Source organism: Balaenoptera ricei, chromosome 4, assembly GCF_028023285.1.
Source record: "Balaenoptera ricei isolate mBalRic1 chromosome 4, mBalRic1.hap2, whole genome shotgun sequence".
NCBI classification, from domain to species: domain Eukaryota; kingdom Metazoa; phylum Chordata; class Mammalia; order Artiodactyla; family Balaenopteridae; genus Balaenoptera; species Balaenoptera ricei.
The window spans coordinates 150472708-150486933 of NC_082642.1; the positions used below are offsets into that span (position 1 = coordinate 150472708).

Genomic DNA, 14226 nt, shown 5'->3' on the forward strand with positions numbered 1-14226 from the left:
CGTGCAGGCTCAGGGCTCGGAGACAAAGGAAATGAGGTAAGATACATGAAGTACTTAACAGTCCCTGGTATAAAGGTTAACTTTTTCCTAAGGGATACAAGCTTCCATGAATTCCTAAGAATAATCGACACAAACTAAATTCCAAAGGGCCTTTTAACCTTTAAACTAAGAGGATCCTGAAAGATATAAAAATAAGGCTCCCTATATTTCCATTTTAAAAGACAGTAAACATAGTATATTCTGTTCAGGAAGCATTTTATTGTTGCTCCAAGTTTAAGAACTTTCACTTTTAGGAAATCAACACTTTTAGGAAATCGCCCGCATCGCTTTGCTCAGCTTCTGAATCTTGGTTTTTGCAGACATATCAACATATTTCTCTCCAATACGGACAATCATTCCACCCATGATTGATGGATCAATCTAGGAAAGAAAATAGATTGGAAATGTGAAAACACATTGACATTTCATTAATCAAAAAGAAAGATGAACAAGTGCTCTGAAAGGTCTACGCGCTACATAACTGTAAGCGGTAACAATTGTATCTAGAAAATGACAGAAGTCAAATTGTGAATGGGCTCAATAATCATTTATATTGAAAATAAATATGAAGGTTCCACTATAGGCAAGTTTTTACACAATCAAATCTAATTTTCCACTTTCTATAGCCATTTTAGGTGTCAAACAACCTGAGGAAACGTACCGTACGTAATTAAAAACCTACCTTAACTTCCAATTTCAATACTTGGCCTTTACTTAGGAAACTCTTCAGGACTGTTTTTAATTCGGTAAGAGTGGCTTCATCTAAAGGCTAAAAAAGGACAAAACCATTCTTTAAATTTAGATAAAGCAAAACAGAAAGGTACTATAGTTGAAGGAGAGAAAAAACATCCCTCTGGCAACATATCACCAAGACAGGCCTTGTGAATTCCTCTGTTAAATATTTGAGGACCCATCCTGGAGTTGTGCCGCAATGGTCACTCATCAATGCTGGTGTCGGGGTGTGCAAAGGCCCTGCCTCACAAGAACACCTGGGCAGCTCACACTGAGAGGTTAGGTTCACTTACTGCCCATCTCTGCTTCATGGTACTAGCAGTACAACTTAGAAGTAATGATTAGGGGAAAAACCTGACGTTTATAATGCCTGAGGATGCAGGCCTCTCCTCCGCGCAGCTCCCCCGGGTGCAGCCTGAGTCTATTATTCCCTTGGATGAAAAGCTGCAGTTTGACCTGGGATCTGCGGGTACCAGGAGCTCTGGCATGCCACTCCACTCTCTGCAGCTCAGAGAGAGCCCAGGCAGGCGGCTGGCTCCTGAAGTCAGTACAGCTCTGTAATCTTGTTCCTACAGAGCAAGTGCCCTGACCATCCACACTGTGCTCTCTCCTTTTTGCCCCAACTTTTACCCCCGATTGGGTGAGAACGGCAAATGTTGCTGAAGGAGTGGCGTTTCACCTGTCACAAATCCTACCTCCCAACCCACACACCCAAGAGTCCAAAAGCTAGCAAAGAAGCCTTTAAGCTCTGCAAAGATCCAACAGTATCTTTTGGGGGGTGGTGGTGGGGAAGTCTATCAGTGCTCCATCAATCATTCGCTGAGGCTCTGAGGTTAGAGAAAGAAGTATACGCCCGCCTTCCATTCAGACACATGCTGCGTGCTAAGCACCCGTGTGTGCCAGACATTTTATACCACCACCTCCTTTAACCTGGACAACTCCGGGAGGTCAGGAGTTATTGTTCCCATTTTACGTGTGGGAGAACTGAGGCTCACGGTGGTTAAGAAGAACTCACCTGGGCAGGAAGGATAAATTGGGAGACTGGGATAAACATATATACATATATATACGTATAAAAAATAGATAACTAATAAGAAACTAGTGTATAGCACAGGGAACTCTACTCAATACTCTGTCATGCCCTATATGGGAATAGAATCTAAAAAAGAGTGGATATATGTATAACTGATTCACCTTGCTGTATACCTGAAACTAACACAACACTGTAAATCAACTATACTCCAATAAAAATTAATTAAAAAAAAAAAAAGAACTCACCTAAGGTCCCACCAGCAAGTGAGGACTAGTGCCAATATTTGAAATCAGTCTATTTCTAAAGTCTGTGCCCCTAGTCATTAATCAAGGTGTATATATGTATTTTTTAAGGGTGGAAATTATTTACCCAGGAGACTCAACATCAAAAACATTAGCATCAGTTGGTTCTAAGAAACTTACAAAATCATGTCCTTAGAGTCACTGAAGAATGACCTGCACCAGTGCTTGGCCATGGGGATGGCGTGACCATCTGGCCAGGGAAGCCTGGTCTGAGCTCTGTGGTCAAGGAGAACCAGTGCAGTCACGGTGGGCTCCGGAGAACATGAGCTGTGTTGATTCTCAGCCAGGTATGTGCTTTGGGGACACCAACTACTGAACTACAAATGTACGAATAGGTACTATGTGCTAAAACGTCTCCTTGATATTATGCTCTTTTGGAGAGTTGGAATATCTTTTAAACACTAGAAATATTAATCTAGGTGAGGTCAGGCTGCGTACCCCAAGTAAATCTACCATGCTCTATTGATAATTAAGCCCCACAGACTGTTTCCCTACCTTGACTGAACTACAGTGGGAAGAGAATATGTACTTAAGACAACAACAACAAAATTAATTCTGGGGAGGTGGTGCAGGTTAAGGAACACGGGCTTCTGAGAGAGAGGCTTGTGTTCAAATCCTAGCCCACATTCTGTGACCTCGAGCAAGCAACTTACTCCCCTGGGCTTCAGTTTCCTCATGGGTAAAATAAAGATAATAACACTTCTGCTTCACACAGACCTTTGATATTAAAATAAAGCGCCCAGAATAGTGTAGGTTTCAAAATGCAGTCCACTTCAGCGAGTCAGTAAGATCAAAGGGCCCTTCTGCCTTACCCCTTCCCACTCACCACCGCCAAAGATTAGACACTCATTTCAGTAAACTACTTAGTGTGATATTTACAAAATAATTTAAACCTGTAATGGAACACAAACCAGTATTTCCCGACACATTTTTAACCCAATCTACACTCTTTATGAAGAATCACTGGTTAGGGAAGCACCAAGAAGACACGCTGGCCCTTGCAAAGCAGCGGTTCACAGAAGCTGGTATAAATGAAGCAAACCGCCCAAGTGCCAAGTCGCCTGTCCCGATTTCCTGATTTTAGCCTTTTTCTTTTTGTTCTGCAAAATGTGACACAGGGGACGTCAAGGCAAATGCAGCAGCAACAGCCCGTCACCTACAGACGCGGTGGCAACTGTGCAAGGCACTTCTCCCCGGTGGGCACTCATCATGGTGGAAAAGGCAGAAATGACCCCAGCGGTATTGTTCAAGCGACCATTTTCAGCAAGCAAATCTGGGAAAGTAAAGGTATTTCACTTAAATCAGGTCATTCATGAAGCATTATATTCACCTCGAACGCAAACTTAGATTTGTGGCCTTAAAATTCAATGTCATTTAAGAATGTGAATGGAGAAGATGCAACTTGTTATTTAAAAAGAATATTCAATGTTCAAAAAAAAAAAGACTGAACAAACAAGGATTTAAATTTGTAAGGGTGTGTGTGTCTTACATGGATTTGCAATAGATTTCTTGATACAGCCTGCAATCTGATTTTCAGGTTTATGCCACAGATACCAGTGTTGGCCACAAATCCCGAAATTAACACACTGTCTATATTCACTACACGCTTTCTTTGAATTCTGAGTGATCATGGGATTTGAAAAGCAACTCAAATGTACCAAAGAATGCAGATGTCTTCAAGGACAGGGGCACAGCCACTGGTTACAAACCATTTTCTTGGCATGAGTCCCACTGGTCTCGTCCATGGGTTGAAACTATGCAATCAGACATTCTTGCATCTTAATATCCTTTAGACAGTGCTCCTCAAACTTTAATGCCCAAACAGTTCACTTGGGGAACCAATTAAGATGTAGATTCTGATTTGGCAGGTTGGGGTGAGACCAAGATTCTGCACTGCCGAAAGGCAGGTCATGCTGGTGTTCCTGGCCCATGGATCACAGTTTCAGAAGCAGAATTTTCAGTGACTTCAATAAAAAAGATCTAATACTTACTGATCAGGTTGGACGTGAGGGGAGAGAACTTCTCTTTTGCTGTAATGTCATTTAGGCTTTTCATTTTAATGGAACGCTTTACATAAGGATTCATAATAGAAGCAGCCATTTTGGGTTCCTTCACGATTTGCTAAAAGTACCAAAAAATAATTTCTTAAACTTTTTAGAGCATAAATGATCCTAGCTGCCATACACATACGTTCTGATGAATCATATATTTCATGAATAAAATTAGCACTCGCAAAGCACACGAAGAGAAGTTTACAATCACAAAATTTTCTTTGCTTTTAAGATGATTTTACACAGGATACAGTATTTCTTGAAAATACTTAAAACCACTTTAATGAAGTTTCTTCAATTTATTTTTGCCTTTCAAGAGAGATTATAGAAAAACTAAGCAGCCAAAAGATTCAATTCACCACCTATTCGAATGCATCTACTACGGGTAATACTCTAGTTCTTCCCATGCGAAGAGGACGCTAGTGGTGCCCACACTCAGGTGTAGACCTAACAAGAGGTGCTGACTGCGGGCGGCCTCCTGGCCTTGCCCTCGGAGGGGCCTCTCCCTCTCAGGCTGACCCGGATTCTGTCCTGCCTCTCAGAGAGCTCAGGAGAACCAACCCTGCGCCGTGCGGGAGCTCTGGGGCCTCCAGAGCAGCCTCAGTCAGTCTGGGAGGAAACACGGCCAAAAGACGGGAGTGCAACTGCCATGAGAGACACAGCTTTGTCTCCGCTGTGTTCCGTCACCACCGCCTGGTCGGTGATCGCGTGCAGCGTCCAGCACTCTGCTGCCCTGAGCGTCCGGCCAGAGCGCCAGCGAACCAACGGCCGCTTCCACTTGGGCGTCTTTCAGTCATGCGCCTCCATCAGCCCCTCTACCCCTCTGTCAGCACCCTCTCCTGGGCTCCTGGACAATTTCTGTCTCTGATCCTAGCTGCCTGCCTACACTGCCATCTAATGCTAAAAGTTCAACTTGAGCGACCCCAAAGAAACAATATTTTTCCATAAAAACTGCTAGCTTATACAAACGACAAGCATTCCGGAGTTGGAACCACACAGTTCTTCATGTTTCTCATCTGTTTTTGCTGCATCACCCACGGACAGTTAGTGACACTGGGCAGCATCACGTTTTCCTCTCAGTGCCAAGAAATGGCTGATTTTCTCTTATAACGAGTCTTAAGGTAATGGCCTCCTCTGTATGTCTCCACGTCTTAACCGACTTCAAGTTTTAATTAAACCCCAATTCTGGCGTCCACAAGCCAGGCCACTGGCCCCTTTGCAAACACCGGGGCTCAGGTCTAAAGCGGGCGTGTGGGACGAGCAGCGGGCAGTCATCGTCGCCGCCCAGAGAGCCTGCGTGTGACCCCGTCTGCCCCTGCTACTCGTCCCCTGAGTGTCTCCAACAGTAAGTATGACTCTGTGAGCGTCACAACAGTTGACGGTACCAACTGAGACCAAAAGCGTTATCTGCAGAGATAGATGGACGAAGGGAGGAAAACAGAGCTAAAATTATTGTCTGTTAGGACGAAAGTTCCCACAAAAGCTCAAACTGAAAAAACGAACAAGACTTATTGTTCTATACAACTAGTCTGTGAAGGTTTTATCCCCTCTAACAAACAGTAAGATTAAAAAAAAAAAATCTTTAGAAATAAGTTGATTAAAAATTACAAGAGATTCTTAAAACATAAAATCAAAAAAAACAGCACAACTTTCTCTGGAGAGATTATATACTAGCTGTATATCCCCCTCCTTTAATGCAGAACTTACTGCTAGAGGTGGGAACTAGAAAGTACTGTACTGTACAAAGTACAGTAGTACAGTATCTTTATTTCAAGCCCGGGATGTGAGTGACATTGCAGCCCTCCGTCTCCTATTGGTGACCACCCTTCAGCTCTACCACCTCCCACCTCCTCTCCCTCCTCCAGTCAGTAACTCTTCTTGCCCGTTCACTCGATGCCAGCCCCTGGATGCCAGCTGTTGTACTGCACTACTGTACTTTTCAAGGTACTGTACTGTAAGGTTAAAAATGTTCTATTTTTTGTTTGTTAGTTTTTATGTATTTGTGTGAAAAGTATTATAAACCTATTACAGTACAGTGCTATACAGCCAATTGTGTTAGCTGGGTACCTAGGCTAATTTTGTTGGACCTACGAACGTGCTCTTGGAACGGAACTCGTTCGTATGTAGGGGACTTACTGTAAAAGGAGCAGGGGAAGAAACAAAATGTGTAGTAACCTGTTAACTAGAAAACTCAGGGGAAACTGCAGTGAGGATTCTTCTATTTAAGTTACACTGTAGGCTTTTGTTAATTCAGTTCATTTACTCTTCATGTTTAAAAAACACGTAAAAATAAACTTTCCCCTGTAGCCTTGTGGCCTTTGTCAGTTCTCTATTATCGTCATGAAGCTCTTGCACCTTCACTAATTTTGCTGCCCAGCGTGCTCTCCTCATTTTCTCCTCACAAAAGGCTTCATAAGGAAAATAAATTCCCAGTTAAACAAAATCATAATATATTCTAAAGACTGTTTTGGAAATACCTGGAAACACAAGCAAAGATTCTCAAGGTGACTTTTTAATTCTCTTTTGAAATGACAATGTTTCTTAAATTACCATCTTAAATTTAGATTTTCTATTTCTTCTCTGAGCCCAAAATCTTGGTTCCTAATATTAATATCCTTACCTGCGTCAGATTGTACCTATTATACAACAGGTTCAGAATGATAATACCCAGTATTATTACTATCAACATCATTACAGAAAATATGTTTTTCCTTTTCCTTGCAACTCTTTCTCTTAGGATATACCTCATTAGGGATGCACAGTCAAATATCTAAGCAAAATATATACAATGAGAACTTAATAAGTAATGAACAGGAAAGGCTACTTACTGCTACTCTCAACAATTCCTTTTCTACTTGCTCCAGTTTATTCTGTTTAGATGCAGCAGAATAAAGAGCAGTGGCATAGCGACCTTCGATACCGTACACCTGAACAGGTGGCTTTAAAAAAAAGGGTGGAGGAGGGCAGGGAGAGAAAAGGAAAATCAGTTAAGACAATACTACGGTATCAATAGCAGAGAGAAATATTTATAATTAAAAAAATACACCTTTTATAGCACAAAACAGTTTAAATATGTCATCAAAGAGCTACCCTGAATGACAATTCTGAAATTAGGGATGTTTCCTTGGCCAGGTCACTCTATCTGTGAGCTTCCAATTTCTCATCTTAAAACGAGGGGTTTAGGAAACATGGTGTCTGAAGTCCCCTTCCGCTCTAACTATCTATAATTCAACAATGTTAATTATGAGATGACCTTAGGATTCCTTTGAATTCAGTAACTACTTAGTTCCAAGTTTGGGAGGTTTTAAACACTGATAGAAGGCAGTTTTGAACATGTTAGAACCAGGAAAACAGGTGTTTATGAAACACACACAAGCATACTTTTATACATTTCAGAGTAATACTGCAAATATCCCTTACAGACCTCCATAAATGTTCAGTTTAATGGAGCCCTTTAGCAATTTACTAAGTGCCTGAGGCTTGAATTATTTTTTACAATGAACCACTGGCTTTTAAAACCACACTACCATCAATGTATGACTACATATGCTTAGTGGTGCTGTGTGATTGTAGTGGAAAAACTTAGGCTTTGGATGAGCAAGATTTAGCTTCAGTCCAGCTTTAAGACTAAGCTGAATAACCTTGGGTAAGTTTTCCCAAAGTCTGTTTCCTTTTTTTGTAAAATGGGAAGATCAGCTACCTCCCATCACTGTTATCGGGTTTTAAGAAATTCTCCTACTTAAAGGTTATGCATGGGCCTGTCCCACGGCAGGCATTCAACATTATTCCGTCCCCTAGCCCCTCCACCCCCATCATATGTGGGGAACCACAAGTCATGCAGAAAGGTTTAGGGGTAACTATACAAAATCCATGCCCTAAGTGTACTGCTGTCTGATGCACACACATTCATCTGCTTTACAATTACAAAAGACATACCCTCACAAGCTTGGCAAACGGCCTGACTGCAGATGTACTGAAGCATCGCGCCTTCAAAACAAAAAGAGAAAGTAGATCAAATGAGACTACTTAAAGGATTTCTGCATTTAAACCTGCAATAATGAACAGTAAACGTGACTTCTAGATGAGTCGCTTCTCATGTTTCCTTGTATCATCACATAGATTACATGAGCGTGAGCCGCTCTTTATTACCTAGGAGTAAATTTCCCCACTGAGACTCATTCCAGGTTGCTTGGGAAATTGCTTTTCTACTTCTAACTTCCTAGTTTACTAGGAATAGGCTGAGGCAAGCACACCACTATGAGAGAGAAAACACTAAGTTTGGTGAAATATGTCTTCCAAAAAAATTTAACAAGATTTTCGACATTTATATTACCACCCTCGAGCATCATTTTAATGAAAAGTGGGAGGATTCCAGGCATGATCTGCAAGAGATGGACCTTCTTAGAATCCAAATGCTATCTGAAAATACAGACGAATTCTTTGGGTACTCCAGCCGTCTGATGTGAGAACAGGCCCTAGTACCTTGTCTATCAAAATACTATCTTGATATTGTTGAGATGGTATCTTGTCTATCAAGAGTTGGAATCCAGAGTTTAAAAGGCACCTGCAAAAGCACAGGTCACCTTCAGATAATTCCAGCTCTAAGTGTACCATACCGGTTGTGAGGGTTAAAAGACTTTATAACGCTTATGGAAAACTTACGGAAGCTGTACGCTGTCATGATATGTAAAGCATCATGTAATATAAAGAGCATGATTTTTCTTTCCAACTCTGTGGATTCGAATCTCAGCTCTACCCCGTATTGGCTGAGCAGCCAAGGACGAGTCACTTTAACTTTTCGGTCTCACTTTTTTATTAAAACGCGAAATGTGCTTTTACAAATACTCCTTAGCATTACTGGTGACCCCTGCCAGGTGTCACCACCACGACAAAGAGAGATCCCCCTTCACCTGTGCCCTTCAAACCAGCTGCTTCTCGGGGCTGTGCTCAGAGGACGCCAAGGTCGGACACGCGCAGCCCCAAGCCTACCGGCCCGCGCGCATCCCGGGGGGGAAAGCGGGGCTGCCCAGGCCGCCTGCCGTCGCCCCCCACTCGCCTGGCCCCGCGACCTTGAATGGCGGCCACGCTCCCCAGCTGTGGCCTGGAACCGTGGAACTTAGGGGTCTGGTACGAGTCACCCCAGAAGGGCTCCTCCCGCTGGCTTTCAGGACCTCCGTTCTCTCACCTGCAGGGAGAGCCGGGACACTGACGGCGCGGCCATCTTCTCCTGGTGGCTGTAGGTCAAACCCGAGCTGGCAGAAGGGACCAAGAGCGCACGCGTGCGTCAGCGTAGCCGCTCGGCCTGCTGGGAAATGTAGGCGTAGGTCGTCAGGCCGCATGCGTAGGCATCTCCCTCAGGCTGGGAGTTGTAGTCCTTAGAAGCGAGTGGTCAGGGCTGGACCCACAGGGCTGGGGGGTGGGACTAGTGGGCTCGGACACAACCTGGAAATGAAATTCTAGAGTTACTAAGTGACCCTTATTGTAGAATAGATATATTGCCCCTAGTTTAAAATTTCCATTTAGATAAGTACGGTGGCATTTGTTCCATTTCACATTCATCACTAGCATCATTAGCGTGTTTACCTTTTCTTCCTACCACGCTAAAGGGTGATCAAGTGCAGTTCCTCGTGCTGTATGTATATATAAAACCCGAGCCTTACAGCTGCAGCAGCGGACACTGCGTGCCCAGTACCTGGGCCGTGACTGCTCCTGCATACCTCTATCCCACCTCCGCCCCATCTCACCGGAGTACAGCACTGACCTCTTGGTTTGTGCGGACGCGTGAGGTTCTGGTGTTTAAACACTTCCTTCTGGGTAAGGCAGAGTGATTATCTGAGAACCATACCTAAAAATAGAACTGGTGTTTGAGCAAGTGTGACATTGAAACTGAGAACCCAACACTAGCTTTGGCTAGTTTCTCTGCATTCATAAAAACAACCTATTTTCAACCCACTTCCCCCTAAATGGAATTTACTATAATTTTCTCTTGTGTACAGAAGAGAGTTGGCTGTCGGAGCTTGGTTGGAGTTTCCTGGTTGCAGTAATGGGGTCCTATGGTCAATTAAGATGTCTTTCTGCTCAGCTCTATTATAGGAACACAGATTAAGTCTTTAATTTACCCTGTTCGAGCGCAGGTTTCTCATCATTACAAAAACTTGTTAAGGGGCTTCCCTGGTGGCGCAGTAGTTGAGAATCTGCCTGCCAATGCAGGGGACACCGGTTCGAGCCCTGGTCTGGGAAGATCCCACATGCCGCGGAGCAGCTGGGCCCGTGAGCCACAACTACTGAGCCTGCGCGTCTGGAGCCTGTGCTCCGCAACAAGAGAGGCCGCGTTAGTGAGAGGCCCGCGCACCGCGATGAGGAATGCCCCCGCTTGCCGCAACTAGAGAAAGCCCTCACACAGAAACGAAGACCCAACACAGCCATAAATAAATAAATAAATTTAAAAAAAAACTTGTTAAAATGCAGAAAAGTAGAAGGGATGTAATTGCCCTCTTTTCGAACACGCAGAGGCATCTGTGGTCAATACTTTAGTGTTCTGTCTCCCATTATTTTTTCAGATAATAGCCTGGACTGCCCAGGCTTGAATCCCAGTCCTTTCATTGACCTTGGCCCAATTATATAACTTCTCTGTGCTTCAGGGTTCTTATCTATGAGTATTAGAATAGCACCTACCTTAGGGCTGTTAGGAAAAATGAACAAGTTGTATACCTATCTATCTATCTATCTATAGATTTAGAACAATTGTCTGACAGACTGGCACTCAATAATGTTCTCTATTTTGTTTTTGTTTTTATATTCTGTAACTTAATCATTCAGTAATTTTGAACATAATTCAGATGGTTGCCTTTTTCTTTTTTTCCATTTTAAACAATACTTCATCTCCTGAGCATCTTTAGACACAAATTTTTTTTTCTTCTTACTTAGGATAACTTCCAAATAGATTTCCGGAGCTGGCACAACTTGGCGAGAGGGTATGAGCACTTTAAAAGTCTTTGATGAATGAGGCCATGCTCTTTTCAAAACTTTAAACCAATTTATGCTTTCACTAGCAGTGCATGAAAACCCTTGCTTTACTTTTCTCTGCAAACTCTTTTGGGAGGCTGTCTTCAAACATGTCTAATGGAAAGTATATGCATTATGCAACACATTTTATTGAGCACCTATTATGTGCAGGCAGCTCTTCTATACCCTGGAGGTACAGCAGGGTACAAGACAAGGTGCTTGCCTTCATAGACCTTATATTCTATGTGGAACCAAACCACAAACCCCATGTTTCCTAATGTGTGGGTGTTATTAAATGTAATTCAAATCAAAAGTTCTGGGGCCAAATATACTTGGAAAACTCTAGACTATAGCACTGATAATTAATTATAAGGAAGCTGTAAGGTTGCATAGCAACAGGGAGATTCCTTCTATTTCCTTTGTATTTACCCCCATCTCACTTCAGCCCTTTGCATTTTGCCAAAATAGTAGTTTGTGGTCGTTTGAATTTTAGGGTTTATCAAATGGTTGCACATGTATGGTTTCATTTTTATTTTGAGTCTGAGGATAGCTCTAAGATGTAAGTAGTCTGGTACTCTCCTACCTTATAGGTGCTGAAACTTCTTGGATCCTGTTTGGGCAGCTCATCTAGGAAATGGCAGTTCTGGGTCTCAGGATGCATTTCTGGGCGTCAGATTTTGATGCCAGTGTACGCTGCTTACATCTTGGTGATCTGGACAATTGGGGAAACACAGAAGCAGCCCTGATGCCTGACGCCTCCTCAGTCAAGCCTCCCTTCACCTGCTCATGGATTCCTGGGTGTCTGCTGAAATCTCACAGCAAGCAAAGCCCAGCAATGACCAGCCAGGGCCTCAGAGACAAACTCTCACGAGGGACCAGCTGGCAGCAGTCTCCTAGATGGGGGACTATCAAACCTTCTTATATGCAAGAATAGAGAATTTGAAAGAAAAAAAGAATTTTGTCCCATAGAAGAAAGGAAAGGACTTAGCACTTTACTTTTATGGTGCTTTCCTCCTGTACAAACTTAAATTGTTTAAACAATAGTTATTTTAACAGCTGAGGCTGACAGAGTTGAAGGGACTTGCCCAAGGCCACAGTCCAGGGCTACAGTGGTAGTGAAACCCAGACATCAAATCTCAGCTTTTTTGTTTTAAGCTGATTTTCAATTCAAAACAAATATATTTCTCACCATTTTATTTTCTCTGTAAAGGCACCATATGCTGTCATGAAAACCAGCAGCATGGTGTCATGAGACCCTCAACTGCACATGTTTTAAAAAATGAAGTGATTTTCCCCTTGACCCAGAAAGAACTTTCTAAAACTCAGAAATCTGGATGAAAGTTAATATGCAAAATGTTCACTGCATTCACTTTAAAATGGCAAAAAATTGGAAACAAATGTCTGAGCATAAGAGAATGGTTTTAAAAATGGAACATTGTGCAGCTGATACCATGAGATTTTCAAAAAGTATTTAGTGGCATAGAAAAATATTTAATGACACCGAGGAAAAAATTCCAAACTACATTCTGTATTTTTCTATAATGAGCACGTGTCGCTACCATAATCAGAAGAAAAAAAAAGGGGGGATGCCGTGATCCTGTCCCTTAACTATGTTCCCAGTAAAGAAGAGATCCGTCCACTCTAGTTTCTGATAATGCCCAGCTTCTGACCTGCAGGGCAATGCTTCAAGTTGACGAGTTCCATGAGGGACCAGGCTCCAAAGTTGGACCAAAGGACTTCTAAGTTTTCTTTCCAAGATTAGCTTCAACTAGACTCCACCAGCCCAGGGAACATTTTCTTGAGCTTTGCAGAATACAGACTAAGGATGTTATCTTCAGGGCAAAGGGTGTTAAGATTTTCCCTACACATTTTGTTACACTGAAAGGACCTGGGAAGTGTTTGCATTATTCATATATTTGTTTATCTTGGAGTGAATTTGTATCAGTTTTCTCTTTCTTTTAGTTCTTTCCCCCTCCAAGTTTATTTTGAGAACCGTGCATGGATCCTTTACAGCAGACCAGAGCCACTTGCTGTCCTGGGGACCCAGGCTGGCAGCCCCGATTTAGAACTTCATCATATGTAGCTTGTCTTTCCATTTAAACCTTAAGAATGGGAAAGTGACTTTGGCAGCTTGCTACACATGTCTATGGCGTTAAAGGGGGTTTGAGGCCAGTCCTGCCAATCAGCAGAGGCCCCTGGGCTGGAACTGATCTGGCTTTGAACAAGAAAAATTGTTGACAGTGGGACTCCAGGTGCTGAGACCATATGATTTTAAACTGTTTATCCTCGGGATTTGATGCATCTAAGAGTGAATAAAACACATGAAAATGGCTTGGTGATATTTTTGAGTCTTTGGAGAAAGCTGCATTAGATGGGTCTGCAGCACAGAGCCGGGACCTGGACGGCGACAGAGGGAGAACCAGGTACTGCGGGAACCGGTCCTCCTCCCCGGCCACGGGCACCTTCCCGCCCCTTCTGCAGCGGTCGTGCCTACCTTGAAGCATCAGGGTCACTGCTCGCGCTCAGCCTGGTCCAGGTTTCCGAAGCATCATCCTGACACTGGGGGGCGCCATCTCCTCACGTTGTCAACTCAGCCTCTGGCCTTGGAATCAATTTCTTTCTAGAGCTTTCGCCATTCAAACCCCCGTGTCACAGCTCACACAAGCAAGTATGAATCAGAGTATTGTGAGATTGACTAACAAACTGGTTCCTGAGAGATGCTCTAATCCGGGGTCCTTGTGTTTCGGGGCTCAGACGGGTTCAGTTTCTTGTTACTGTCACCCAGCCTCAGTGGGGAAGCCGGTCTTAGGACCCCCAGGGACACTCCCCCCTCCCCCTCCCCCATGTTCTTTCCAGTCGGCGCTGGCCCCGCCTCCTCCTCCTCAGCCCTCACACTTCCCCGGGCTGGTTCGGCGTTTGCTTCCACAGGCTTTAGAGACCATCGCTCCTGGGTTAGAGCGGACCGAAGTCTTTCTTATCAAAGTCCTTTTTCTCTCTGGGTTTGGGGCAGTTCAGGGAAAAGTTATACCATTCAGTGGGTGCCCTGCTCCGGGAGGTGGTAATG

General features: G+C 43.5%; 1 protein-coding gene across 1 annotated transcript; it reads right to left on the bottom strand.

The window, feature by feature from the left end:
• Window positions 1–238: 238 nt before the first annotated feature.
• Window positions 239–9452, bottom strand: ATP5PO (ATP synthase peripheral stalk subunit OSCP). The gene is made up of 7 exons (XM_059921483.1): window positions 9343–9452; window positions 8094–8144; window positions 6986–7096; window positions 4098–4227; window positions 3267–3379; window positions 722–808; window positions 239–420 (listed from the first exon to the last, which is right to left on the bottom strand). The coding sequence occupies exons 1-7, from the start codon at window positions 9376–9378 to the stop codon at window positions 307–309; spliced, it is 642 nt and encodes a 213-aa protein (XP_059777466.1). The 5' UTR covers window positions 9379–9452; the 3' UTR covers window positions 239–306.
• Window positions 9453–14226: the final 4774 nt, after the last annotated feature.